The sequence below is a fragment of the Grampus griseus genome (assembly GCF_964374135.1).
Source record: "Grampus griseus genome assembly, chromosome: 15".
Taxonomy (NCBI): domain Eukaryota; kingdom Metazoa; phylum Chordata; class Mammalia; order Artiodactyla; family Delphinidae; genus Grampus; species Grampus griseus.
In genome coordinates, this window is record NC_139009.1 from 35155056 (window position 1) to 35181119 (window position 26064).

General features: G+C 35.3%; 1 protein-coding gene across 1 annotated transcript in view; it reads right to left on the reverse strand.

The window, feature by feature from the left end:
* Window positions 1-26064, reverse strand: part of LRPPRC (leucine rich pentatricopeptide repeat containing) — a 105933-nt gene that overhangs the window by 61810 nt on the left and 18059 nt on the right. Inside the window, exons 4-14 of the mRNA XM_082671730.1 lie at window positions 21940-22061; window positions 21777-21835; window positions 21011-21097; window positions 20262-20388; window positions 19784-19928; window positions 19325-19470; window positions 18963-19068; window positions 18774-18881; window positions 13661-13779; window positions 11858-11951; window positions 8435-8501 (exon numbers count right to left, since the gene is read on the reverse strand). Coding sequence (XP_082527856.1) covers window positions 8435-8501; window positions 11858-11951; window positions 13661-13779; window positions 18774-18881; window positions 18963-19068; window positions 19325-19470; window positions 19784-19928; window positions 20262-20388; window positions 21011-21097; window positions 21777-21835; window positions 21940-22061 — 1180 coding nt within the window. The remainder of the gene's footprint in view (window positions 1-8434; window positions 8502-11857; window positions 11952-13660; window positions 13780-18773; window positions 18882-18962; window positions 19069-19324; window positions 19471-19783; window positions 19929-20261; window positions 20389-21010; window positions 21098-21776; window positions 21836-21939; window positions 22062-26064) is intronic.

Below are 26064 nucleotides of genomic sequence, written 5' to 3' on the forward strand. Positions count from 1 at the left end.
ATGGCTCACGGGCCCAGCCGCTCCGCGGCATGTGGGATCTTCCCGGACCGGGGCACGAACCCGTGTCCCCTGCATCGGCAGGCAGACTCTCAACCACTGCACCACCAGGGAAGCCCTGATGGACACATTTTAGATTTAATTCCCTGAGAAGGACAGAACATCACTCCTGCGGTATTCCAATCAGGGATGTAACATGAAACTAATTATGGGGAACCATGAGGAACATTCTAGAAAATAACCAGCCTGTATTCTCCAAAACTACTAATGTCATAAACGACAAAGCCTGAAGAACTGTTCCAGATCAGAGAAAATTAAAGAGAAAAGACAACTAACATCCATCCCTGAACTGGATTCTGTTCTGTTCTGGAGGAAAAAAAAAAGAAGAGCGAGAAAGAGAAAATAATTGATAAAACTGGTATATGAGCTATATTAGATAAAAATATTCCATCAACGTTAAATTTCCTGAATTTGTCAACTGTGATGGAGTTGTGTTAAGGGAACATCCTTGTTCTGTAGAATTATATACTGACATATTTAAGGATAAAGGGTCATGACATATGCAACCTAAGCCCAAATAGTTCCAAAAAATTAAAATTTATATATACATGCATGTATAAATAGATGGAAAGAATGTATAATGATAATGTCAAAAATGCTAAAAGTTAAATAAATGGGATATATAAAAGTTCTCTGTACTACTCTTGTAATTTTCTATAAATGTGAAATTATTTCAGGAAAGCAAAAAGAACGGCTCACCCAAATTCTGACTGTTTAAATGAAAAATCATTTACAAAACTGGGTAACCAATGAATCCTAGTCTTATACTATTTAAGCTTTGTAAACTTAATGTCTATAAGCTTTGTATATTTAAGTCAAACACAGAATCTACTTTAAAGAGACTAGTTACATTTTAATGATAATTTTACAATGCGAATATGATTTATATATTTATTATAATTATGTATATTATACTTAACATTGTAAAATACCCACAAAACTTACAGGCCTTTTTAAAAATTCATAGCCCTCTTTAAACTTGAGGTTGGGTAGTTTAGGGTGGACTGTTTTGGTATAGTGAGTTAATAAGGCACTTATTTCAACTTTAAAAACATTCAGAATGAACTACTGACACACATGACTACTTGGATGGATTTCAGGGACATTACGCTGAGTGAAAAAAGGCCAATCTCAAAATATGATATACTCTATGAGTCCAGTTATATAACCTTTGCAAACTAAAATTATAAAAATTGAGAACAAATTAGTGGCTGCCATAGGTTAGGGATGGTGGATGGGAGATAAAGAGGTACTGGGGGCAGGGGGTAATTTGTAGTGATGGCATAGTTCTGTATCTTCACTGCAGTAATGGTTACGCAAATCCATATGTGTGATAAAATGAGATGTAACCATTGGGGGAAAATGGATGGAGAGTATACAGGCCCTTTGTGTCCTATCTTTGCAACTTCCATGACTCCATAAGTACTTCAAAACAAAAAATAAAAACATGTTCCATGCCCCTCTAGAATCCTCTGCCTTATGATAAAAACCATCCCTCCTACTAAAGCACATTAAGAAAAAGTTTTGAAAAAGATGAAATCTTATTCGTAAGTGGGGGAAAAAAATGTTTACGAAGCCCTGCATTTAATAGTGTTTCTTCCAGTTTTGGAAAAAACTCTTTGAGTAATCAGTTAGCAGAAGACATGATAAACTGACCTAAAAATTGTATCTCTAGGCTGAACTGGAAGACAATCTCTCAACTGTTACAAGAAAGTTTTTCATCTCATCCATCCACTGATTACAGAGCAGCCTCCTCTGACTACCTGACACTTCCATATGTTAAAAAAAATTTTTTTTTTTTTTGGGCCAAATAGTAAGTGAAAAAGAGTGAGCACTCAAAATATGAAGATATGGACTTCCCTGGCAGTCCAGCAGGTAAGACTCCACGCTCCCAGTGCAGGGGGCCCGGGTTCGATCCCTGGTCAGGGAACTAGATACCACATGCATGCCACTACTAAGAAGCCCACATGCCACTACTAAGAAGCCCGCATGCCACAACTAAGAAGTCTGCACGCCGCAACTAAAGATCCCTCATGCCTCAAAGAAGATCCTGCGTGCTGCAACTAAGGCCTGGCGCAGCCAAAATAAATTAATTAGTTAAAAAAAAAGAAGATAAAATGCTGTGCAGTGAAGAATAAGATACACTAAAAATCTATATTGATAAAAAAATCAGTCATCTTTTTTGGTTAGGCTAGAATCTGCTTTAATTCCAAGAAATCTGAACCTGTAGATAGATGCTTACCACACCTAAGGAACTGGGGTCGGGGGTGGTGGTGCTGGGGAGGAAGGTGGGAATAAGGGGAGTAGGGAAATCAGCTTGCAAGGACTTGAGAAGCCAATGCCCAAAATTGCACAATATTAAGTGGCAAGATTTGCAGTGGTTTGTCATCTGTCCTGTACCATGGACCCCTTTGGGACTTCGGTGAATTCGTTTTCTCAATTACTGTTAGTTTTGTCAGGTGTGATAACATTACAGTGGTTGTTTTATTTAAAGTAAGTTCTGAGGTATATAAGAGACAGAATGACAAGAGGTCCATAATTTTAAACAGTCTAGGGGAAAAAAGGGGGTGGGGGTGGGGAAGGAATAAATGAAACAAGACTGCCCAAATCTTAACTGTTGAAGCTGGGCAGTGGCTACTTTGGAGTTCTACTTTCGTGAATGATTGAAAGCTCCATAATGAAAAATAAACACATACCATCTCTGGTCTAAATTTTACATCTCTATTCTAACTCTCAGCATTAATAAACTGGGCTTTCTTTTTAAGAAAAGCTACTTTAATCATATCTTTCATCAAACATCAACTTAATGTAGAACAAAAAGTATCCCTAAGATAGTAAATTGCCATCAAACCTGGCATGAAGTACCTAGGGAAGGCACAGAGGCAAACTTTCAAAATTGTACATACATCTAAAGTAACTGAAAATGACTAAAAGCACTACCTTGAATGTGAAGCTTCATGACAGATGGCACAGGTCCAGAAAAAACAAACTAAAAAACCCCACACAGAATCTTTTCAACTAAGCTGTGTGAAGGATAGTTAACACTTCTTCATCACACACTCAATCCGTGCAATCTGGCTTCTGGCCCCAAGCCTCCACTGAAAGTACTCTTACTATTACCACTCATCTCAATTCAAAATTCAACTAACAACTTCTGGTCCCCTTTGACTAAGTTTTGAGATTTGTGTTGTTGATCATTCCCTGCCAGTCTTCCAGTGATGCTACTCAATCTGTTTCAGAAATTCTCCTTCCCTAGGTGCTCCTTAAAAACAATCCTCTGTACTAGGTTCCAAGTGCATTTTATTTTTTAATTTTTAAGACAATCCTGCAAGCAGGCATTTAAATTCCCTGTTTCACAGAAGAAGAAACAGACTCAGAAAGGCTAAGTTTAGAATTATCTTCACCGGAAGTTCCACAGGCACCTAAAAGGATCCCACGAATTGTTGATTATCTCTTGCTGTTGTCCTATTCCCCCACCTACCCTTACCAGTACCCTTTTCTCCCCGCTTCAAATATCCACTGTTAGTCTTAACCTTCATTATGTCAATCTTTCAGCGGCTGAAAGCCATGACTCAAGGTCTAAACTTCATAACTTAGAATGAGAGCAATTGTGAAGAGCCCCAGGCTACCACTTTGGCTTTATTTCTTGCCATTATTTCATGGGCAACCATTATGTCAATCTATCATCAGGTTCCCAAATGCACTGTTCCCTCAGCTTCAATGCCTTTGCCTGGAATGCCCTTCCTTCCCCTGGGCAAATGCTTATTCATCCTTCAGCACCTTCTCTACACATCTTGCCCTGACCCATTCCTCCCCTAACCTTGGCAGAAAGAGACAGTGATTCAGTTATATATACATATATATATATATTCTTTTTCATTATGGTTTATTACAGGATATTGAATATAGTTCCCTGTGCTATACAGTAGGACCTGTTGTTTATCTCTTTTATATATAGTAGTTTGCATCTGCTAATCCTAAACTCCTAATTTATTCCTCCACCCATTTCACCTTTGGTAACCGTAAGTTTGTGTTCTGTGGCTGTGAGTGTTTCTGTTTTGTAAATAAGTTCACTCGTATCATATTTTAGATTCCACATAAAAGTGATATATGACATTTGTCTTTCTGACTTACTTCACTTAGCATGATAATCTCTAGGTCTCTCCATGTTGCAGCAAATGGCATTGTTTCATTCTTTTTAGGGCTGAATAGTATTCCATTGTGTGTGTGTGTGTGTGTGTGTGTGCATGTGTACACACCACATCTTCTTTATCCATTCAGATAGTATCTTCTCCTCTATATATTCATAATTACCAGGATAAGTTTGCAGTTGCTTTCCTATTTTCTGGTACCTAGTTAACAAGTTGGGGGCAAGAAGATTCCTTTTCATTCCTGAATTACCTATTACCTCACAGTCCCAGCCCTTAACACACGCTAAGAGCTAATATTTCCTGAGTACTCACAAACTGTACTTCATGAAGTACTTCCCTTCTCCTTGTAAAAATGTCATGAGTGGGAGCCTCACTGGCTGACTGAAAAGAGGAACTTAACACCTGGCACTTAACTTGGTTGACTGTGACAGGGCGAGTGTCAGAAACTTGATTTTTTTCAACATGTGAAAGGCAGCTCTGCTCCAATGGTACAGATTCCCACTTGTCAAGTTCAAACTCTTGCCATTGGGTCAGAAAAATCTCTCCTTATATCACACAGAACTCTTTATCTATGGACTACGAAGACTTAAGTGCCTCCAAGCCAATTCTCAAACATTTCTCTTTTTGGTATTTGCCAACCAAGTTTTTGAACTATCTTCAGCGACATTTTGTCTCTTAGAAGTGACAATATTTCTGGGGTGGAGTTTTCACTAATATACAAAATGTACACTGCCTTCCTTCTCATTTGAACATTTTTCAGCTGGAACTATTGTTAAGAGGAAAGAAAGTCTTATTCATACTAAACATATTCTTGCCCTGGATTTGACAGAAGAATTCACTAACTTTACCAGAGTAAATGCCCTTTCAAATACTTTAAAATAGCTTTATTTTTTAAAAAAAATTTTAAAGTAAAAATTCCCTAATAACCTTGAATAATCTCATCCTAACTAATAGCAATACTGAATTTTAAATATTTTATATAGGTGACTTCGCCTCTTTAGGCTACCAGTTTGGTTTATACACTGGGAAACTTCGGGAAGGCATGACACTTAATTGGTATTCAATGACCATCTCCTGAGCTTATCAATTTACAGAAATACTAGCTTGCCACTTAAACACCACTCTCAAAATATATGAAGAAAATAGTGTTGGTCTTTCAAAAATATTGTGAGATAGCATAAAAAATTAATCTGGGCCCAAATAGGTTACAGAACACATGGGAGGAACTACTGCCTCTTGGACCATGGATCTACCACTATTAGGCAGGTAATACTAAAGGCAGATAACTCTTACAAAAATTGCATTCCAATACCGAAATGCACATCCAAGTTTCCCTTAGAATTAGCTGAAGTGACTATGCTATCTCATTTAATGTTTTATAACTTATTTCTGCTAACTATGAATAATTTTTTCTGGTAACTTTAAGTGAATCTCTTATGGGCTAATCCTTATAGGAGCTGCAGGAGTCTACTGGCAATACCAATCAGTTTGGTTTTCAGAACAGCTTTCAGTCACTCAGCCAATTCTAAAGTTGCCAGAAGAGTACAACAGGACCCTGAGAAGCATGTGATAGGTGACTGTTTCAAAAGCTGTACTGAATGTACTGACAAAGGGATTTGAAAATACATATACTATTTGGCTCAGCATCAAATGAAAGAATAGAAGGCTACATTAATGCCAAGATAATGGACTGTAATGACTATGTTTTGAATTTTTAATAGTTTTGGGGGTGGGAGGAAAAGAAAGAAATTACCTCTGGTCAAATACTTCAAATTTTGCACATTCTTATGATTAATGCCAAATTACCACAACCTGAAACTTTTCGGTATCTACAATAAGAAATTCATCAACATAATATAGTTTTAGAACCTACAGATTTAAAATATTTCTCTGGAAGGGACTAATTAAAACTTGTTTTTATAGGGCAGACTATCAGAGCAGAGAGACCTTGACAAATACAGAGCCCTGGAGAACTGCAGAGGGTTGTCCTCAGGCTTCAGCTAAGTACTGATAAGCATGTTCGAGTGAAGAAACAATCTGAAGTCCAGGAAACTACCTGAGAACTTTCCAGAAGCTCAAAAAAAGACAATGCCCAGAACCCACACATGGAATTGGAATAGTTCACATTCCTAATAATCTCAAAATACATGGGCTAGCAGATAGAATTATCAGTATCAGGAGGATACTACCTTAATAGTAGGGCTTGACTACTTTAGTGGGAATAATCCTAGACTAAAAGCTGCTCTAGGACTTCCCTGGTGGCGAAGTGGTTGGAAGCCTGCCTGCCGATGCAGGGGACGCAGGTTCGTGCCCCAGTCCGGGAAGATCCCACATGCCGCGGAGCGGCTGGGCCCGTGTGCCATGGCCACTGGGCTTGCGCGTCCGGAGCCTGTGCTCCACAGCGGGAGAGGCCGCGGCAGTGAGAGGTCCCCGTACCGCAAAAAAAAAAAAAAGAAGTGTCGGATTTGTGAAATATAACAACTGCCTTTCAAACTGACTACGAAAAATAATAAAGGTAAAGAAGGAAATACCCATCATCTGGAAGTTTATATGAAAAACTTTTTTTCAAGTCTTTTGTCAAGGACAATTATACGAAAAGTCACTATATTCCACTTCATAATGCATTATGGGTTCTTGTTTTAAAATCTGGCTCTACTAGCATTTTTATCTACTTGATTATGTGTTCTGTATTTTCAAACTTTATAGGCACAGACCTTGGTTTTTTTTTTTTCTTAACTTCAGGAAAACGGCAATTATTTAAATGTATGTAGGTGTACGAGAGGAGTGGAACTGCACTGGCTAAATAAAGAATGGCAACAAGAATCCCTCCTACTTGTTCTATCTCTTCTTGCCTGCAATGGAGGTTCCGGAGATGTCAACAGAAAACCTAGTGCTTCCATCAACAAACAGTCTAAAAATTACTGGAATCAATATCAGAAGTCATTAACATTACAAAGAAAGAAAGAATGACAATATTAGAAACTTACCCTTTTGCAACCACCTCTGCTAACACCTGATTCAACAAGGACTACCAATGGCTACTATCACCACTGAGTGAAAGGTGCTAGGAAACAGGGTAGACGCACTATCTCAAAGTATCACCCCACAGACGCCTTACTAATTACAAAGGAGATGAGATTCCTTTGCAAGGAAGAGAAGTGGGGGCCACCAATGTAAGCAAATGATCAAAATTAGCTGATGGCACCAAAGTTAGACACCTGACATCATATTCCTTAAGAACTGCCAATCACCTATGAAATATACTTGCTAAAAATGTTCAATCTGAGTCTGATCGTGAGGGAAAAATTAGGTAAACACAAAATATGAGAGGGACATTCTATAGAGAAAGAAGCCTTGACTCTTTCCCCACCACCACCAAAAAAGTAGGGAATTGTTTTTAAGAGAATAAAGAGATAGCAATCAAATACCATGCATGAACTTAACTGAATCCTCAAAAAGTAAAACAGCTGTAAAAGAATTTTAGAACAGCTGGGACAATCTTAACACAATGTATATTAGCTGATATTATAGTATTGTTAATTTTTAGGAGTGATACTGGTATTGTGATTACATAGATGATGACCTTATTCTTAAGAGAGATATATTGAAGGATCCAGTATCATGATGTCTACAACTTCAAGGAGTTCAGCAAAAAAGGAGAAAAAGTGTATATATGTATATGTCCATATGTATATATTATAGAAAAAGTGTATGAGAGAGAAAGCAAGTCAATATGGCAAAATATCAACAATTGGTGATCTACATAAAGGGTATGTGAGTTATTTCCTTTACCACTCAACTTGTCTTTATGTTTGAATATTTTCAAAACAACAAAATTGGGAAAAAAGGTCATTAACATTCCCTGAGCACACCGAGGAGGAGAGTAGTATTACACTGAATAAAATTCCTCTTGTAATTAAATGCTCAAAGTATAAATCAAATATACATGCAAATCTGTCTATAACTCCAACCTGCCATATTCAAAGAGTGCTTTCTTTTTTTGAAACAAGACCTCTACCAAATCAGTATGAATTTCTTGGAATAGATGATAAAAAAAGGCAGCCTAAACTCACAACTACTTAGTAGGAAGAATAAAATAGATAAGGTTATTTCAGGTAACTAGTATACTGGAAGATAAGAATATCTGTTTCTTTCCTCACACAGTACGTCAAAAAGGAGAAATCAGTCTATATTCAGGCAAAGATTATATAAGGTGATCATCTTACCTCCTAAAGCCTAGAATTAGGCTGCCTCTCAATGAAGCAAATGAGAGAGGCAATGTATTTGATTCCACTGCAAAAGAAAATAATCATCATAAAACCCCAGACCAAAACCAAAAACTTAAATTATCAATTTATTTGAAAGCACATTTATACCAACACCTTTCAATTTTCATCTGGGAAATATTATTTTTAAAATGTTAAAGTTTGCATACAAAGTTAATTAGAAATTGCAGAAATATATACTGGCAATATAAGCTATCCTTTTAAAACACTTTACTTCATTTACATAAATCTATACAACTAATGAATTTATAAATATTCTTTTCTATAAATGGCAATTAACTAATCTACCAGCATACTCAAAGTCAGTCTGGTACACATACCAAGGCTGTATGTTACTGGACAACATGGCACTATGAAGGGAGAGACTGTAACTACCCTTTAAAGACAGAAGATGAGGGGGAAAGTTCTTTTCTGAGAGTGTTGTTGGATTCTGTTGAACCACTCACACTTCCTCATTCTATTTTCCACATGATCTATGACCTGCATTCATGCAAGAGTGACAACCTAAAGTCATAATAACCTCTTTACCTCTGTTATGTAACTGATTTATACTGATCTTTCACTTTTCTGATGATTTGTTTGCTCTACTATTCATTTTGGTATTTATACAGCCTTGTATGTTTCAATGCTGACATTCTAAGCCTGATTTGCCTTAGTATAAGAATCAGGCCTTAATGCATAAGACCTGGTTCTCCACATAACCCTTGCCATAATTATCTTGGGACAGAATCACAGTAGGCATATCCTGAATTTATTTTTCCCTGTCACTATATTAAAATAGTGCCATGTTATAAGTAATTGTTTTAATCTTTTCAGTATATATGCAAAGCAGCTGCTGAATGATTCAAGAGGGATGGAATTAGATAGGAACTCATAGTGGAGGCAAATTCTGAAGACAGAATTAATAAATACAGTTTAGGTAAAGATTAAGATAGCTGGTTAACTTAAAAAAAAACTCATGGGAAAAATCACAGTAGGTTTTAGTATTTGCTCATCTCCCTAAATATGAATAAAAATTTAACCCGCACACACAAGGATAAATACTTTAGACTGACTGTTAGATCCCTTGAACAGGAAGCATAAGTTTCTCAGTGGTTTCATGTGGCATTTAAAACTCTAAAAATCGTCTCTGAAATGAGCTGTATTTAGTCACTCAGGAATTTTAAAGTGGATACACCACATGCTTTTCGGTAACCTTTAATTTTGCTTGATCAAATTAATTTCCATGCCTATAAAATCAAGTGGGAAAATGTTTCTTACTACTCCACAAACTTGATCAAAATAAGCCATTTAATAAGTCAGGGGGATGGAATGTACAGCATGGTGACTACAGTTAATAATGCTATATTTCATATGTGAAAGTTGTTGAGAGAGTAGATCTTTGAAATCCTCATCACAAGAAAAAAAAATTTTTGTAACCACGTATGTGGACGAATGTTAACCAGACTTACTGTCATGACCACTTTGCAATATACACAAATATTGAATCATTATGTTGTACACCTGAAACTAATATAATATTGTATATCAATTATACCTCAATTTAAAAAAAAAAAGACAAGGGCTTCCCTGGTGGCGCAGTGGTTGAGAGTCCGCCTGCCGATGCAGGGGACGCGGGTTTGTGCCCCGGTACGGGAAGATCCCACATGCCGCGGAGCGGCTGGGCCCGTGGGCCATGGCCGCTGGGCCTGCGCGTCCGGAGCCTGTGCTCCGCAACGGGAGAGGCCACAACAGTGAGAGGCCGGCGTAACCACCCCACCGCAAAAAAAAAAAAAAAAAAAAGACAAGCCATTTACTTTTCTCTACTACCTGCCATTCCTTGTAGTAACCAAAAGTGCCTATCTATAAGCAGCCTACAGGGAATACCAGCAATTATAGAACTAACTGCTCTTCAAAGATCTGTAATTCAAAGGGTGAGGAAGCTGAAATCTTCTTTAGTCTTTAAGTTCGTGGCATTTTTCTTCTTCACATTTAATAAACAACCTCTTGGAAACTTATTTCTAAACTATTCAAATTAGTATTTTACAGAATATTATCAAGTTTTTATTCATTAAAAAGGTGACCAAAAAAAAAAAAAAAAAAGGTGACCAGAAACATCTCAGCAAGCTGGAAGGCTGCTGACAAAAAGCATCTAGTTTCCTTAGCAACAAACAAGTGTGAAAAATTTCAAGAGATTGACAATGAAGTGGAATGGATGGTATGATAAAGGGAAAAGGCAGCTCTCATGTATCCACCTTATGCACCTAGATTCCTCAGCTAATGCTTCTGTTTTCATCTTGTCAGTATGGAAAATCTATATATTATACAGAGTAGAAGGCAAAATCAATACTCTCGGATAGCAGCCAGCATTAATACTCAACCTTACACTCAAATAACTACACCTCTAACAGTCAACGCTTTCATACTGAACACTTCGCCTTCCCCTTTATAATAATACAATAAACTATTTTAAATATCTCAAACACAGATAATATATACCAGTAATCTGGTTTTAACAAAGCTTCCATTTACACAATTTGAATATACGTTAATAAAATCTTAACTTTTAACATTTCAGTGTGCTAGAAATTGATGTTTGTATATTTATTTTTAAATGATATCTCTTTCACAAGATATGAAACACTGTCAAGATAATGCCATAGATATGTTAAAAATTAAAATTAAAAAATGTCTAATTTATTAAATTAAAACATAGTATAGTGGAAAAATAAGTTCATAAGATTAGATGATCTTGGTTCTGACTCAATCACTAACTTTGGGCAAATCATTTAACATCTCTCTGCCTTTCTTCATCTATCAATGGAGGAAGTTTATTAACATGTGATGAACGTTGTAAAGCACCCTATCATTTATAAGTGTTTGGAAACATTTACTGTGTTTTTAATAATGAGGACTGGGAGATGGCTTCGTGTCACTTAGGGCCATAATAAGCATTAGTTTAGAAAACACTTTCAAAAGCAAGATCTCATATGGTTCTCACAACTCCCACAAGGTAGACAGATAGGCAATACTATCCCATTTCATAAAACTGAAAGAACAATACGGGTATTTGTTTCAGGTCCTATAATCAGCAGCTAAATTATAAACATGGACCCAAGTCCTCTGGGTCCCCAGTCCAACCTAACACCATGTTATCTCCAAGGTCCTATTAACTTTAAAGTTACTTCCAAATTATCTACAAGTTAAACTCATAAACTATCTTATAAGACTAACTTAAATAAAACATATAAAAACTTCCTTGCTTTTGAGGAAAATACTTTCAACTACCTGAGGCAGGCAGTGAGGGCATGAACCACCCTGTATGCCCTCAAAAGTAACTGAAATTAACACCTGTCAAGCTTTCTTCTAATGCTGCATACTTACAAAATGATAAAATATAGTCTAAGTTTCCATTTACTGCTTCAATTCTCAATTCAGCTTGAGAAAATATACTATCTTCATGTAGACATCCATTTTCCTAGGGATAAAGCATATTTCAATGATAATACACCTCAGCTAAAAATATTTTGATATGTCATTCAAACTTCCTGTTTTCCCATTTCTTTATATGACCGTATTCTGATAATCCTTCATTTAAAAAAGACCGTTTTCTAAAATAATGCAAATAAACTGAATAACCAAACTTCAGCAAAAGCTATGAGATACAGTTCCAACATCCCAAATTAAATGCTTATCTTCAAATTCATATAATCTGTTACCCTTAGAGTGTCTTCCTTCTAGGAAGAATTTACTATTGAAGACATTAGAACAATTCTCTAATTAACAACAAAATGAAAATTGAATGCACTGATCTAAAATGATATTTTAAGACATATAATGAGGTAAAGATCAAATTTATTTTTATTTAACTTCAAATGGCTAATGACTTATCTCAACATCGTATTTAATAATTTAAGTATATGGGCTGAAATTTAGCCAAACATGTTTACTGAACCACTTTATAATAATAGCACAATATTGAAAATTAACTAATCAATAATAAGAAATGAATAAAGATAAATTACAGTATATCCACACAACAAAACATCATACAAACATAAACAATTATTTGTGGAATTACACACTATAATGTAAAGGTGCCGTGAAAAAAGTAGGTTTTGGGGAAAAAGAACGTGGGAAAATTACTTTTTTAACAGTAAAATATGTATAGCACAGTGTCAAAATACACTGTTAAATACTCAGGGAAGAAAGGTAAAGACACTCAAGACATAAACTCTCCCTTGAAGAGGACTGGAATTATGAAATCATTTCAAGGAAAGAAAAGAACACTCTAACACAATATTAGAAAAATAAAGGCGTTATGTGAATAACCACCTAGGAAACAGGTCTTCTGAACAAAATATTTCTTACTAAAATGTGTGATACTCCGCCATGTTGTTCCTAATTGCATAGCACTTTATTCTGAAAATGGAAAGTGTAACCATTGCTGCCCCAGTGCACTGGGTCAATTTTTCATATGCCCTTTTATAAATGCCTTACTTATTCTGGTGGGCAGAGGAATTATCTGGCAGGAAAACAATGCTCTGGGGTCAAACAAAAGATTACTTACAAAAAAAAAAAAAACAGAATAGTAAATATACTAAGAGTTTATTATGAAAATTCATATAGAAGTGAAAAGTAATATTCAAAAATGAAAGGTGCAGTTGCACTGTAAAGTGGGATTAAAGAGTGAAACTATTTCATTTAAATTTTGTCTGATATTGACATACTGTCTTTTCAACACACAAGAAAAATACTACTTCACCTTTATAAGACTTCTAAGTTTAGTAGCTACAGATGCTAGACTTCCCTGGTGGTCCCGTGGGTAAGATTCCATACTCCCAATGCAGGGGGCCCAGGTTCGATCCCTGGTAGGAGAACTAGATCCCGTACGCATGCTGCAACTAAGAGTTCACATGCCACAACTAAGAAGCCTGAATGTCACAACTAAAGATCCCACATGCCACAACTAAGACCTGGTGCAGCCAAAATAAATAAATAAATATTAAAAAAAAAAAACTACAGCTGTTACACTAACCAATATTTTTACAAAGCTTCAGAAAATTATATACCAACATAACCATTTTAGTCTCAGCTCAGTGACTTTTTTTTTTCTTTGATTACCACAAAACATTAGGGAGGAAAAATGTTCTTCAATTATGAAATTAAAACCACACTTGCACTCACCTGCAAAATAGCACGAACTGACTTTACACTATCAAAGCATGGAAACACGTAATTTATGTATGTCTCCTGATCAGGAGTTACTCCTATTTCATGCATTTCTTTGAGGACTTCAACTATACCTGTAAAATCAAATTTAGAAGCACAAAGATGAGGAACTTGGAATAAATTAACAAAAAAATCAAAAAGTTCAGTTCATTTACTTTCTGAATTATAATGTAAGAAAAGTACTCAGCATTTTGTTTATCTGAATGAGAAAGAACAACAGAACTGGATAATAAGATGATAAATGAAAAAATTTTATTGCTCCTTCCTTCATCTCTCCCTATTAATTCAGGAGAAAGTGCTAAGGAAATACCCTAGAAATTAAAAGAAAAATGAAAACAAGCAAGATGCTTAGTAATTTCCAGTATCCCAATTGAACAGAGATCATAAAACACCACTGCTATCACAGAGCAATATGGATCTACAAAATAAAACTTGACATGACTAAATACTGCAGAGAGAAGAGATTAGAGGAATGGGGTGAGAGGAAATCTTTCCAAGACAAAAGTGTTGTTTTTTTTTTTTTGCAGTACGCGGGCATCTCACTGTTGTGGCCTCTCCTGCTGCAGAGCACAGGCTCCGGATGCGCAGGCTCAGCGGCCATGGCTCACGGGCCCAGCCGCTCCACGGCATGTGGGATCCTCCCAGACCGGGACACGAACCCGTGTCCCCTGCATCGGCAGGCGGACTCTCAACCACTGTGCCACCAGGGAAGCCCTGTGCTCTTCTTCATATGCAAAGATTACTGAGCACCTGACAGGAGGACATAGCTGCTTTTCTTTTCTTTTTAGCTGCTTTTCAATTACTTGTAATAGTCTTGCGCTAATCTAATGTCCTCAATGTCCCTTCTGGCCAGTATTGACTGCTTTGTCTGATAAGACACTACAGAGAAGTGACAAAACAAAAACAGGTTTTGCAATTTAAAGAGACCTACCTTTCAACCCGGGTTCTTCCACTTAATGGCAGTGTAAATCTGAGCAAGTAACTCCACTTTTCTGAGCCATTTTCTTAGCTTACACACTAGAAATGGCAATATGCCAGAACCGTGCCTTCTAGACACTTTAACATGTACCTTTTGGCTTGATCCTTCTACCCACCATCCATGGATTAAGCAAGGCAATACGAGTCAAGGCACTCAATAAATAGAACAATTTTCTGACCTATAAGATTCAAAAATTGTAAATATTACCCACAGGTATGGAAGAAATTCTGTGGTCTAGGCCTACAGGAAGATGGAGGACAATAGAAAAAACAGAACATACTGAACAAAAAGAACCGCAGTATTACAACTCAGTTTAGATCAATATATCAGGTTCATACTAACAAGGCTTTCATTTCAGCCTACTGGGTGGGCAGGGAGAAGGGGGGTGTATACTTCTCTATTTAAATAAAGCCGGAAATGCCTTTAGAAGTCCAATAATCTGTATTTTAACAAAAGTGTTAAAGTAAGCGATTTCTTCAAGATCAGAGACGTGTCTTGAAAAAGAAACCTTGTCTCCTAATTGCTGGCAGGTGCTTGTAACACTACAAAACTGCAAAAACCTACACTTTTCCCTCCAATCAGAAGGATGTGGGATCAAGTCATTTTGCATACAGGAATGATAATACAGCTGCCTATTTACTTCTCAGGATGGTCATTAAAACTAAAAAAAAAAAAAAAAGTGTGAAACCCTAAAAATACTAAACAAATGTTAATAGTAACAGTGATTTAATTTTTTTAGCTGTCTTAAAATACTCTAATAATTTCTAAAATTTAGCATAAGGTAACTCTATTTCATTTTCTAATGTTTGAAAACAGGCCAACAAATTGATTGCAGATAGAAGATTCCTATTCCTATACAAACACTTCCCCTCATCATCTATGCCTCAAATATATTTTATTCTCTTAATTCATTTTTCCAATAATGTTTTTCAGGGAGGGGAGTGCATTCTGCTCATTTAGATGACCTGGGTTGGTAGCATTTGTAACTCATGTATCTTTCCAACTGAAACTAAAGCAGGTTTAAGAAAACCTGGGTTCACACCATTGCTCAGCCAAGTTCAATCACTCCCTCAAGCACTCTGAGGAAGCACACAAGGATATTCCCTTCAGTAACTATAGTTGGACAGGAAGAGGGAAACACTTCTCAATAAGGAGAAAGAAAGGTGATTGATCTGACATACCTACAAATATCCTCCTCAAAAATACAATTCATATTTCTTTTTAAAATAAAAGATTAAAATAATCATATATTAACTTAGATAAACGAGGATCCCAAAACTCTGTGAACTTAGAAAATCTAAACAATCTAGTAAAAATATTTCAAATGTAGGCACAAGAAAGTTTATGAATCTAAAGGAAAGTCTCCATTCAAAAAGTTTTGTAAGAATTAAAGTAGTTCAAACTATTGGGAAAGATATATGGTTTTCCTGAACAAATTCCACCAACTAGGACTCTTTACTCCACATAATTTTAGACTCTGCCCAGAGCGCTCACTTTACGAGGAGGCAATTTCTTACTTTTTAAAAAGTATCATCTACTCAACCATTCACTCAACTGACATTTAGGTTTTCATACCAGTCCTTCCTTTTATATTTTACCTGTTTTATATTCTTATTTTCATGTTTCCTAAATATACCAAGGGATGTAGATAATCCCTCAATCACTCTGCATTATTTCCTCTCACTTGGGCCAATTTGCTAAAATTCTAAGAGAGGACTTTTCCATTTGCACAACAGAGAAAAATACTAGCAAGATAAGCCATGAGGAAGTCATTATAAGAATCTTTTTTAAGGGTTGGCCAAATTTGCAGCCAGGAAAATTCTAGAATTCAATGAAAGTTTGATCATCCTATTGTTGAACACTTGGTTCAGTCTGATCTGACCTCTACATACCTTTCTTTGATTTCCTGAAGGGTTTTATTTATTCCTTATGAAACACTCCTCTACATCCTCCATCTCTGTAGCCATTATTTTCTTCTGTTAATTATTTATTTCTACCAGTTTATAATGACTTTCCCCAGACAAAAAACAAATTCACTGCACTAAAAAGAATCTTACTTTCTTATCTTACACTAAAGAAACTATATAGAATATATACAGCCATTTCCCTGTTACATGAAGAAAAGACTATAGAATACATACTTTACTCTATTTCAGGACTTCCTGCAAAGGAGAAAGTACTTTTTAAAAACTGTAAAACAGCTGACAATCTCTTGTACTCTCAAGTTAACTTTCCAGCTTTCCTATTTTTCCAGTTAAAACCTTCACTGATTAAAAAACTCGGTACCACTTTTAAAATATGTCCTTAATGCCAAAATCGATACCTAATTTTTAACCAATAGCTAAGAATTTTTATAAAACAAGTATGGCATATTTACAAGTGTCTAATATGGAGGTGTTACGGTATTAAAAATAAGTATTTACAACAGGAGGACAGAAATCCTAGTTCTAATCCCAGCACTTCTGACAACTAGATGTGGAACCTAAGATCAGCCACTGAATCTCTCTGGGCTCTCAGTTCCTTCATTAATATAATGTGAGCTTTCAACAAGGCACCTTTGATTCTACGATTCTAAGAAAAAAATGGCTTCAAGATAAAGTCCACTTTTCTACTAGTTTGAGCTACAACTATGGAAAGAATTACCTGAATTCTTTCATGTTTACTAAGTAGTAAAAATGTAGTAACCAGTTCAAGTCTAGATACCATGATAGGCTGAGAAAAGGAAATTTACCTGATGAATAAACAAACATTTCAACAGGAGTACCAAAAGTATTTTCATATCTGTGTATTGTGGACAATACTAACATGGCCAAAGATTTTCATGGAATGATGTAAACTTTCTGTGGTTCAAAAATACTAGGGTTAAAGGTTAACTCTTAGAGTTTTCAGAACTGGAGGATATGCAAAGAGTTAATCAACTAGCATGTTGTTTTCACAAAAATTTTTCTAAAAAGGATTTAGAGACTTTTACAGCCAGAAACAATTAGGGAATACTTGTTTCACTATTTCCTTTAAACCAGAAGACGGCTATATATTTAAATAAAATTGCAATATGAAAGTCTGCTAAAAGCACTTTTTTTTGTTGTTTGTGCATTTTGTTTGTCACCCAATGTCATACTAACAACTCTGCATCTCATTCTAAAGCACATTATACGGCGAGATAAAATGAAAAAGACCATTTTTTGTTTCCCCAAGGGGGAAGTACTTCTGTTAAAAGCATCTTTTTATGAGACTACTCTTTCTGAATTACCAATAATGCAAACCAAAGAATTAGATACTGTACTCTAAAATTTAATATTTGTTCAATTCTTATTCATATCCTATAGACATCCCATGTGTACAGGTAAAAGTATGCTAAATGCTTAAACGTACTTAAGAACCTGAAAGATTGAACATTTCTGTCCTTCAATCAGTTGGCTGTCAGGTCATGAGCATTCATTTTGCAATAAAAGTTTTCCTGCCTTTCCTATTATTTTAACTCAGCTCAGTTAAGAAGAAATAGACTGGTCCACAAAGAAAATGGTCTGATTGTATATATTTTATCTTTAATAAGGCTAAACTAATTTCAAACACTGTATGTATGTAAAATCAAGAACTAAAGAGTTTTTTGAAAAACTTAAAAACAATGAACTATTTAAAACCACAATCACAAGTCTGAATATCAAGATCAGAGATGAATTAAGAAATGAAATTAAGGGCTTCCCTGGTGGCGCAGTGGTTGGGAGTCCGCCTGTCGACACAGGGGACACGGGTTCGTGCCCTGGTCCAGGAAGATCCCACAGGCCACGGAGCGGCTGGGCCTGTGAGCTATGGCCACTGAGCCTGCGCATCCGGAGCCTATGCTCTGCAACGGGAGAGGCCACAACAGTGAGAGGCCCGTGTACCACAAAAAAAAAAAAAAAATGAAATTAAGATGAAAGAAATCCATTATGTTTGTTTTTTAAACATTTACCTAATACTTTACTACGACTTAATTCTATTTTCTCATAAGATCTAACAAGCATGTTTTCCCAAATAATTAAATGTGTGTAGAAACTGTTATACTGGATATCTAAACCACTATTAAATCTGTAAAAGGTAAAACCTAACCTTGAACATTTTTCTCCTTCTGATGTCCAACTAGTAATGGCCAGAAATAATGAGTTCTGATAGGAAAACCTTCTTCCTTCAGAGCCTTCATTAGAGCTTTTGCCAAATCTGAAAGAGACACCATAAAATATTACAAAGCTACCTCAGCAAAACTTACTTATGTGGGTTTCAATTACAAGAATATAGTACCCATTTTTTTGGCTAGTAAAGCACAGTGGAGTGTGAACTGGAAAGGAGATGTGTGCATCTGGGCTTCCTTTAACTTCTTACAGTAGTCTTTAAGCTTCTCTGCAGGCTAGAAAAGAAAGGCACCACATCAGCTGAATCTGCAAATATCCTACCATTTGACCTTCTGCAAATATTCTACCACTTTTGAGATAAAAAATTTGAACTTCTCACCCTCTTTCTATCCAATAATCTTCCAACACAAAAACAAACTTCTCTTAATATTTATAGTTGGTCTAATCTCATAATACGTTCTCTTATTTTAAAGAATATTATTTCACTGCCAATTACATTGTCTACAAAGAAAAAATGGACTATGTAAATACCGTATTCATAGTCACACAGTGTCGTAAAAAGAAACTGCCAAAGTCACTCAGACTGTCTTCCCTTGATATAGGACATGCTAATAAAATCTGCAATGCTGTATCTTCCAATTTTTCTGTGACTAAAAGCAAAATGAGGTTCATTGTATCTGGAAAGAAAACAAAGACATCTTTTGTTACCGATTTGAACAATATTTCTACACTGCTACCAACATGAAAGACAAACTTATGAACTACAAATACGAAAAGGATTTATCTGCCTACATAATAGTGAAACACTTCCAAATCAAAACATTCCCACGTATTCATTCACTCAAGTTTTTCAGTTTATTAAGCTGACTTTAAAAGAATCCTATGTTCATCTACCACAATACCCTATTGTTAAAGAATGCCCTTTCCATCATATAGAAATAGTAATTCTTATTTTTAGAAAAATCATGAAAGTAAAAATTGTAAAACTACCTGGAATATATCTTCTTTCATATGTAATTTTTTCCAAAATTTCTGAGACATATTGAGGATATCCAGCTTTACTGAAGCTAAAGATAATTTGCAATATATCACGATCCATAAGGTAAAGATCAGACTTCTCCACTTTCTCCAGGGTCTATAGACAGTTCCAGAAATTAGAAGAACAAGTTAGGCACAAGTTTGTTTTTTTTATTAAAGCTAAATAAATTAAAATACCAAGATTTTAAAAAATTAGAAACACATACCATCTAAAGGTTTAAGACTTCTTTTATGAAACAGAAAAACATTCTATTCCAACAATAACTGTTACATCAACACCAAAGTACTGAACTATAGTAAGAATTCTCCTTCAAGACTGTCTACAAGAGATATCTTTAAAAACATATAAACTACACTTTTCTGCATCCTGCAAAATGTAGCACAGTTTATACAAATGATTTTAAAGTATGTTTATTTATATAAGTCACACCTGTTTAACATGGTCAATGTCACCCTTCTCGGCATATGCATTCAACAGTGCTAGGTATGTGTCTGGACCAGGCTCAATTCCAGCCTCTTTCATCACTGTGAGAATATTTTCTGCATTCTCCATATCTCTGTAAGTTAATTCAAAGAAAATAAAATAGATTACCATAATACTGCCAAATGTCATATCATTTAATCTAGAAAGTATTACTTACGCTTATTAAAATTAAAATTCTTAAGTACCATTTAGAATCGTTAACATCAGAAAAGAATAAATACATATTAAACTGGTAACAGATTTCTGAAATAATAAAGATCATAAACATCTCAAATTTTTATAGGTAACTTTTCCAAAAGAGAAACCAAATTAAATAATAATTACATAGACATTAAATAACGTGCCCTCTTTCACTTGGTATGTTGTGACTTAAATTTACCTTTTTAGGAAAGAATAACATTTAGTAAATTATTCTTCAAAAATAAAAATATTTTCCAGGTCACTAGCAGAGTACTTAATAAACTTTACAAAGTCAGTTACTTTGGATCAAGTCCAATTTTTAAAACTGAAATCTTCAAATAAAAGTTTGATGAAACAGATAAATTTAAGAATAATTTATTTTAAGATGTGCATGTTCTACCACACACACTCAAGATTTTTTTTGAGAGGTAGATAAACATAGTTTAAGAATTTTCCACAATAATTTTCTGTAATTTAAATCTCACTTGAGAATAAAACCTTAGGTGGAACATTACCCAGCTCTTGCATGCCCTGTAACAAGAGCACTGAATACTGCCTCTGTGACTGGAAGATCCTTAGTTTTCATAAATCCAAGAATCTTGCTGCAACAAAAGAGAAATAAAAATACTTCTTGGAAATACACATGAAAAACACCTTTTACAACATGTGCACACAAAATTCCACTCCTTGAAGTTCTATCAATAGTCTTGAAGTACTCGTTAAAAACACTAGGTAAGTTTTAAAAATCTGATTGTTTCTTCTGTACTAATTAACCTTTAAAAAGCATAAAGTTTAGTGATTCATTTCATTAAAAATGAGATTGTACATTTCAATTTATTTCTTATTTCCTAAACCCTCCATCCAAAAGTATTAATAAATTTTACATGAGCAGAGAAATGTCATAACTAATTTTATACAAATCACTGAAAAAAGAGAATATTATCAGTTTTATAAATGAATACAGTGTAAATGGTTAAGAACATTTACTTTTGGAAACAGCAATTAAAAAAAAAGTAAAGTCAGCTATGTACCTCAACAATTTTAAACTTCTGCTCCAGTAAATGAAATTTTTAATTAAAATAGCAATTTTCAATTACATTTCCCCTTTTACAAAATTTTATATTTTATCTAAGTCATATGACCAAATTTGCTAGGTTAAAATACTTCTGAAATAATTTTCTTACTAAGTAGAAACTTAAAAAAAAAAAAGAATGAAAATATTCTAGGTTTACAAGACTTACAAAGTTGTTGGCTTAAACATACATTCATAGAACTACATACCTGGCACCTTCAATATCTCCCATATTACAATAAGCAGCAATCAACCTTTGGTATGTCACCTGTCAATGAAATGGGCCAGTTAATACTGCCTAAAAATTTTTTTTTTCTGGGTAAAAATAAAAGTGGATATGACCAATAAACATTTATAATAACAACTACTTACTCGATTTGGTTGAATGTTTGCTTTCTCCATTTTTTCCAAGAAGTCAGTTGGTGAAAATTTATACTCATTTTGAAGGTAGACTTTAAGCAAAGCATTATAGTGACTTACATCATACACAGTACCTACAAATGAAATTTAAATCAAATTTTTGGAAGAGCACTTAAAGTCATACCCTTTAACACAACTGAAATATGTGCACTTAAATGTAACAAACAAGGAGGGTAAAATGATCACTTCAGCATTATACCCCATATTTAGACCCACCTATATAGAAATTCTGCCAGAACAAAGGAAACTAAGTATACAAGAGAATAATTACTGAATTAATGGACAGTTACAAGTAACTGCCTATTCAAGGATTAAAAGTTCTCTTACTTATGAAGCACAGTATTCCCTTCCTGTTAGAAAATGCTGACAAGACCCCTGTATTTTTTTTAACATATTTATTGGAGTATAATTGCTTTACAATGCTGTGTTAGTTTCTGCTTTATAACAAAGTGAATCAGCTATACATATACATATATCCCCATATCTCCTCCCTCTTGAGTCTCCCTCCCACCCTCCCTATCCCACCCCTCTAGGTGGTCACAAAGCATCAAGCTCATCTCACTGTGCTATGCGGCTGCTTCCCACTATCTATTTTACATTTGGTAGTATATATAAGTCCATGCCAATCTCTCACTTCTTCCCAGCTTACCCTTCCCCCTCCCCGTGTCCTCAAGTTCATTCTCTACATCTGTGTCTTTATTCCTGTCCTGCCCCTAGGTTCTTCAGAACCATTTTTTATTTTATTTTTTTAGATTCCATATATATGTGTTAGCATACGGTATTTCTTTTTCTCTTTCTGACTTACTTCACTGTGTATGACAGTCTCTAGGTCCATCCACCTCACTACAAATAACTCAATTTCATTTCTTTTTATGGCTAATATTCCATTGTACATATGTGCCACATCTTTATCCATTCATCTGTCAATGGACACTTAGGTTGCTTCCATGTCCTGGCTATTGTAAATAGTGCTGCAATGAACACTGTGGTACATGACTCTTTTTGAATTATGGTTTTCTCAGGGTATATGCTCAGTAGTGGGATTGCTGGGTCATATGGTAATTAATTCTATTTTTAGTTGTTTAAGGAACCTCCATACTGTTCTCCATAGTGGCTATATCAGTTTACATTCCCACCAACAGTGCAAGAGGGTTCCCTTTTCTCCACACCCTCTCCAGCATTTACTGTTTGTAGATTTTTTGATGATGGCCATTCTGGTGTGGGGTGATACCTCAATGTATTTTTGATTTGCATTTCTCTAATGATTAGTGATGTTGAGCATCTTTTCATGAGTTTGTTGGCAATTTGTATATCTTCTTTGGAGAAATGTCTAGTTAGGTCTTTTGCCCATTTGTGGATTGGGTTGTTTGTTTTTTTGATATTGAGCTGCATGAGCTGCTTATAAATTTTGGAGATTAATCCTTTGTCAGTTGCTTCATTTGCAAATATTTTCTCCCATTCTGAGGGTTGTCTTTTGGTCTTGTTTATGGTTTCCTTTGCTGTGCAAAAGCTTTGAAGTTTCATTAGGTCCCATTTGTTTATTTTTGTTTTGATTTCCATTTCTCTAGGAGGTGGGTCAAAATGGATCTTGCTGTGATTTATGTCAGAGTGTTCTGCCTATGTTTTCCTCTAAGAGTTTTATAATAGTAAGACCCCTACATTTAAAGTGGCTGAAAGATTTTTCCTTATAAAGCAGTCCTTGCCACATTACAGATACCCTGAGATGGATGAATTGTGACTGCAGTTGTTATATACAGGTAGGACTGTGCTAACAATTTTGCTTATTTACTAACCAGGCTACTCAGTGTTTGAAGGCTCCATTTCCACTCCATTTCTAGTTGCTGAACACCATTTCTAGTCTGCTATTGTTAATTACCTGTATTCCAATGCCCTTTGTTTTCTTTCTATGTTTTTTGTTTTTGTTTTTTTTTGCGGTATGCAGGCCTCTCACTGCTGTGGCCTCTCCCGTCGCGGAGCACAGGCTCCGGACGCGCAGGCTCAGCGGCCATGGCTCACGGGCCCAGCCACTCCGTGGCATGTGGGATCCCCCCGGACCGGGGCACGAACCCGTGTCCCCCGCATCGGCAGGCGGACTCTCAACCACTGCGCCACCAGGGAAGCCCTCTTTCTATGTTTATCTTGCCTAAGGCCATATCAATTAAGGTTACCACTCAGCCTTACCATACCAACGCACAACATGACATCAGGGTTACCATATCAATACAGTGCTAACATGTTTTACTAAATTGTCAGGAATTAAATTTTATATCTTTATTCAACTGCCTGTGGCTACACAGGCCTGTGGTGTCAGTTTGACATTCAAAGCAGTAGAGTCCTGTTCTATTAAATTAAAACTTGTGTTTAACCTTAGACATGTAGTGTATTTACTATGTTTCAGGCACTGTACTAAGTGCTCTGCATACAAAGGTTGAATTACTCTTCACAACAGCTTTCAGGAAGGTACTGTTATCATCCCCATCTTACAGATTAGGAAAACTGACTCTTCCATTTACCCAAGGCCACGAGGCTAGTATGTGACCATAAATTTGAATGTAGGTAGTCTGCCTTGAGAGCCCAATCTCTTAACCATTGTAATACTTTATACAGGGCCTTATAGGAAACCATATGCAAGTCCACATCTGTAATATAATTATGCAACAGGGTTACCATGTAGTGTCTGAGAACTTTCAAAAAACCATCAACTCAAGCTGAACTCTTAACAATGGTTGGCTACAGCTCTAAGGCTGAGGAAGTTATATTCTATAATTTTATAAAGGTATTTACTCTAGTGTGCTGGAAAAGCTGAGGAAACTGCTGAAAATCCAGATAAGTAACATCTACTCTGGATTTTCATACAGATTTTAGTCAAGATCAATGTTAACATAACTGGGTTTCATTTCTTTATTTCTGCCACATTGACATGGTTCTACAGATGACAAAAACATTTCTGTGAACTTCAGTAAAAATTTTATCCCCCTATTTACTATTATGTCTAGTTAATTTCATGGGTCATTTCTTGAAGAATAATTTTTTAAAAATACATAGTGTATCTTTCATAGAGTAAATTAAAATCTTTAAAATTTAAATTAAAAACTCAAAGTTTAGGGACATAATCCTAAAATATCTTACTTTAATAATCAAAAGCTATATAATAGCATTTCCTTATGTACCTTACCATATACCCTTATACCTCTAACACTATCTCATGGCTCTGGCTCTGCTATCCATTACTTTTAATGTTTTAATATTATGTTCTTGTTCAATCTCGTTATGTAATAATTTTGTAAATTGTCATCCACTTACATTTATCTTATACTTATTTTGTTCAAACCTGAAAGAATATCCTAAAATATTACTATTTTAGATAAAAGCCAGGTTTCTTGCTAGATTAGTGCTCATCCATTGGTGTATTTCGGATAATTATTCTCTCTTCCATGTATTACCTTGTGCTTGCCCACAGTAAAAGTTACCTGTCACTTTTGTGTCATCTCACAGGGCTTTTTATGTGTAGTTATGTTAATTAGCTTGGCATTTTACTGTTCAAGAAAAATATGTGTCATCTGAAAACTTTAAGATGTCATTATATAGTCCCCTTCATTAAGATTATATAAATATATTAAATGTGGACCTGTCCTTAATACCAATACTTAAAAACATGTTTGCACTTTTTTGTTCAGAGTAGTTTTTATCCCCCCCTACCTTTGTCTCTAAACCAGAGTTCTAATGATCAAGGTTTTTTGCAATCCCAAATAGATTAACAGCCTTTGTAAGAAATAGTTTTCTAAAAAAATTACATCTATCTTTTTCCAAAATGTGATTATTTTCTTAGAGAATTTTTTTTAAGTTAGATTTGACTGACTGGCCCCAAGAGTGGAACTGGGTGTCTGGGGAACATAGGTCAAAGCCTTTCACTATAAACTTTATTGAACCTTTTGCATTTGAACCATGTTAATATTAACAGATTTACTATTTAATGAAGTAGAATTTGAATTTTTTCGAAGTCAAGTTAAATTTGCTTGAACATTTTCTACAATTTCAACTATTACTACTTTAGTACCCAAGATGTGCAAAACACTG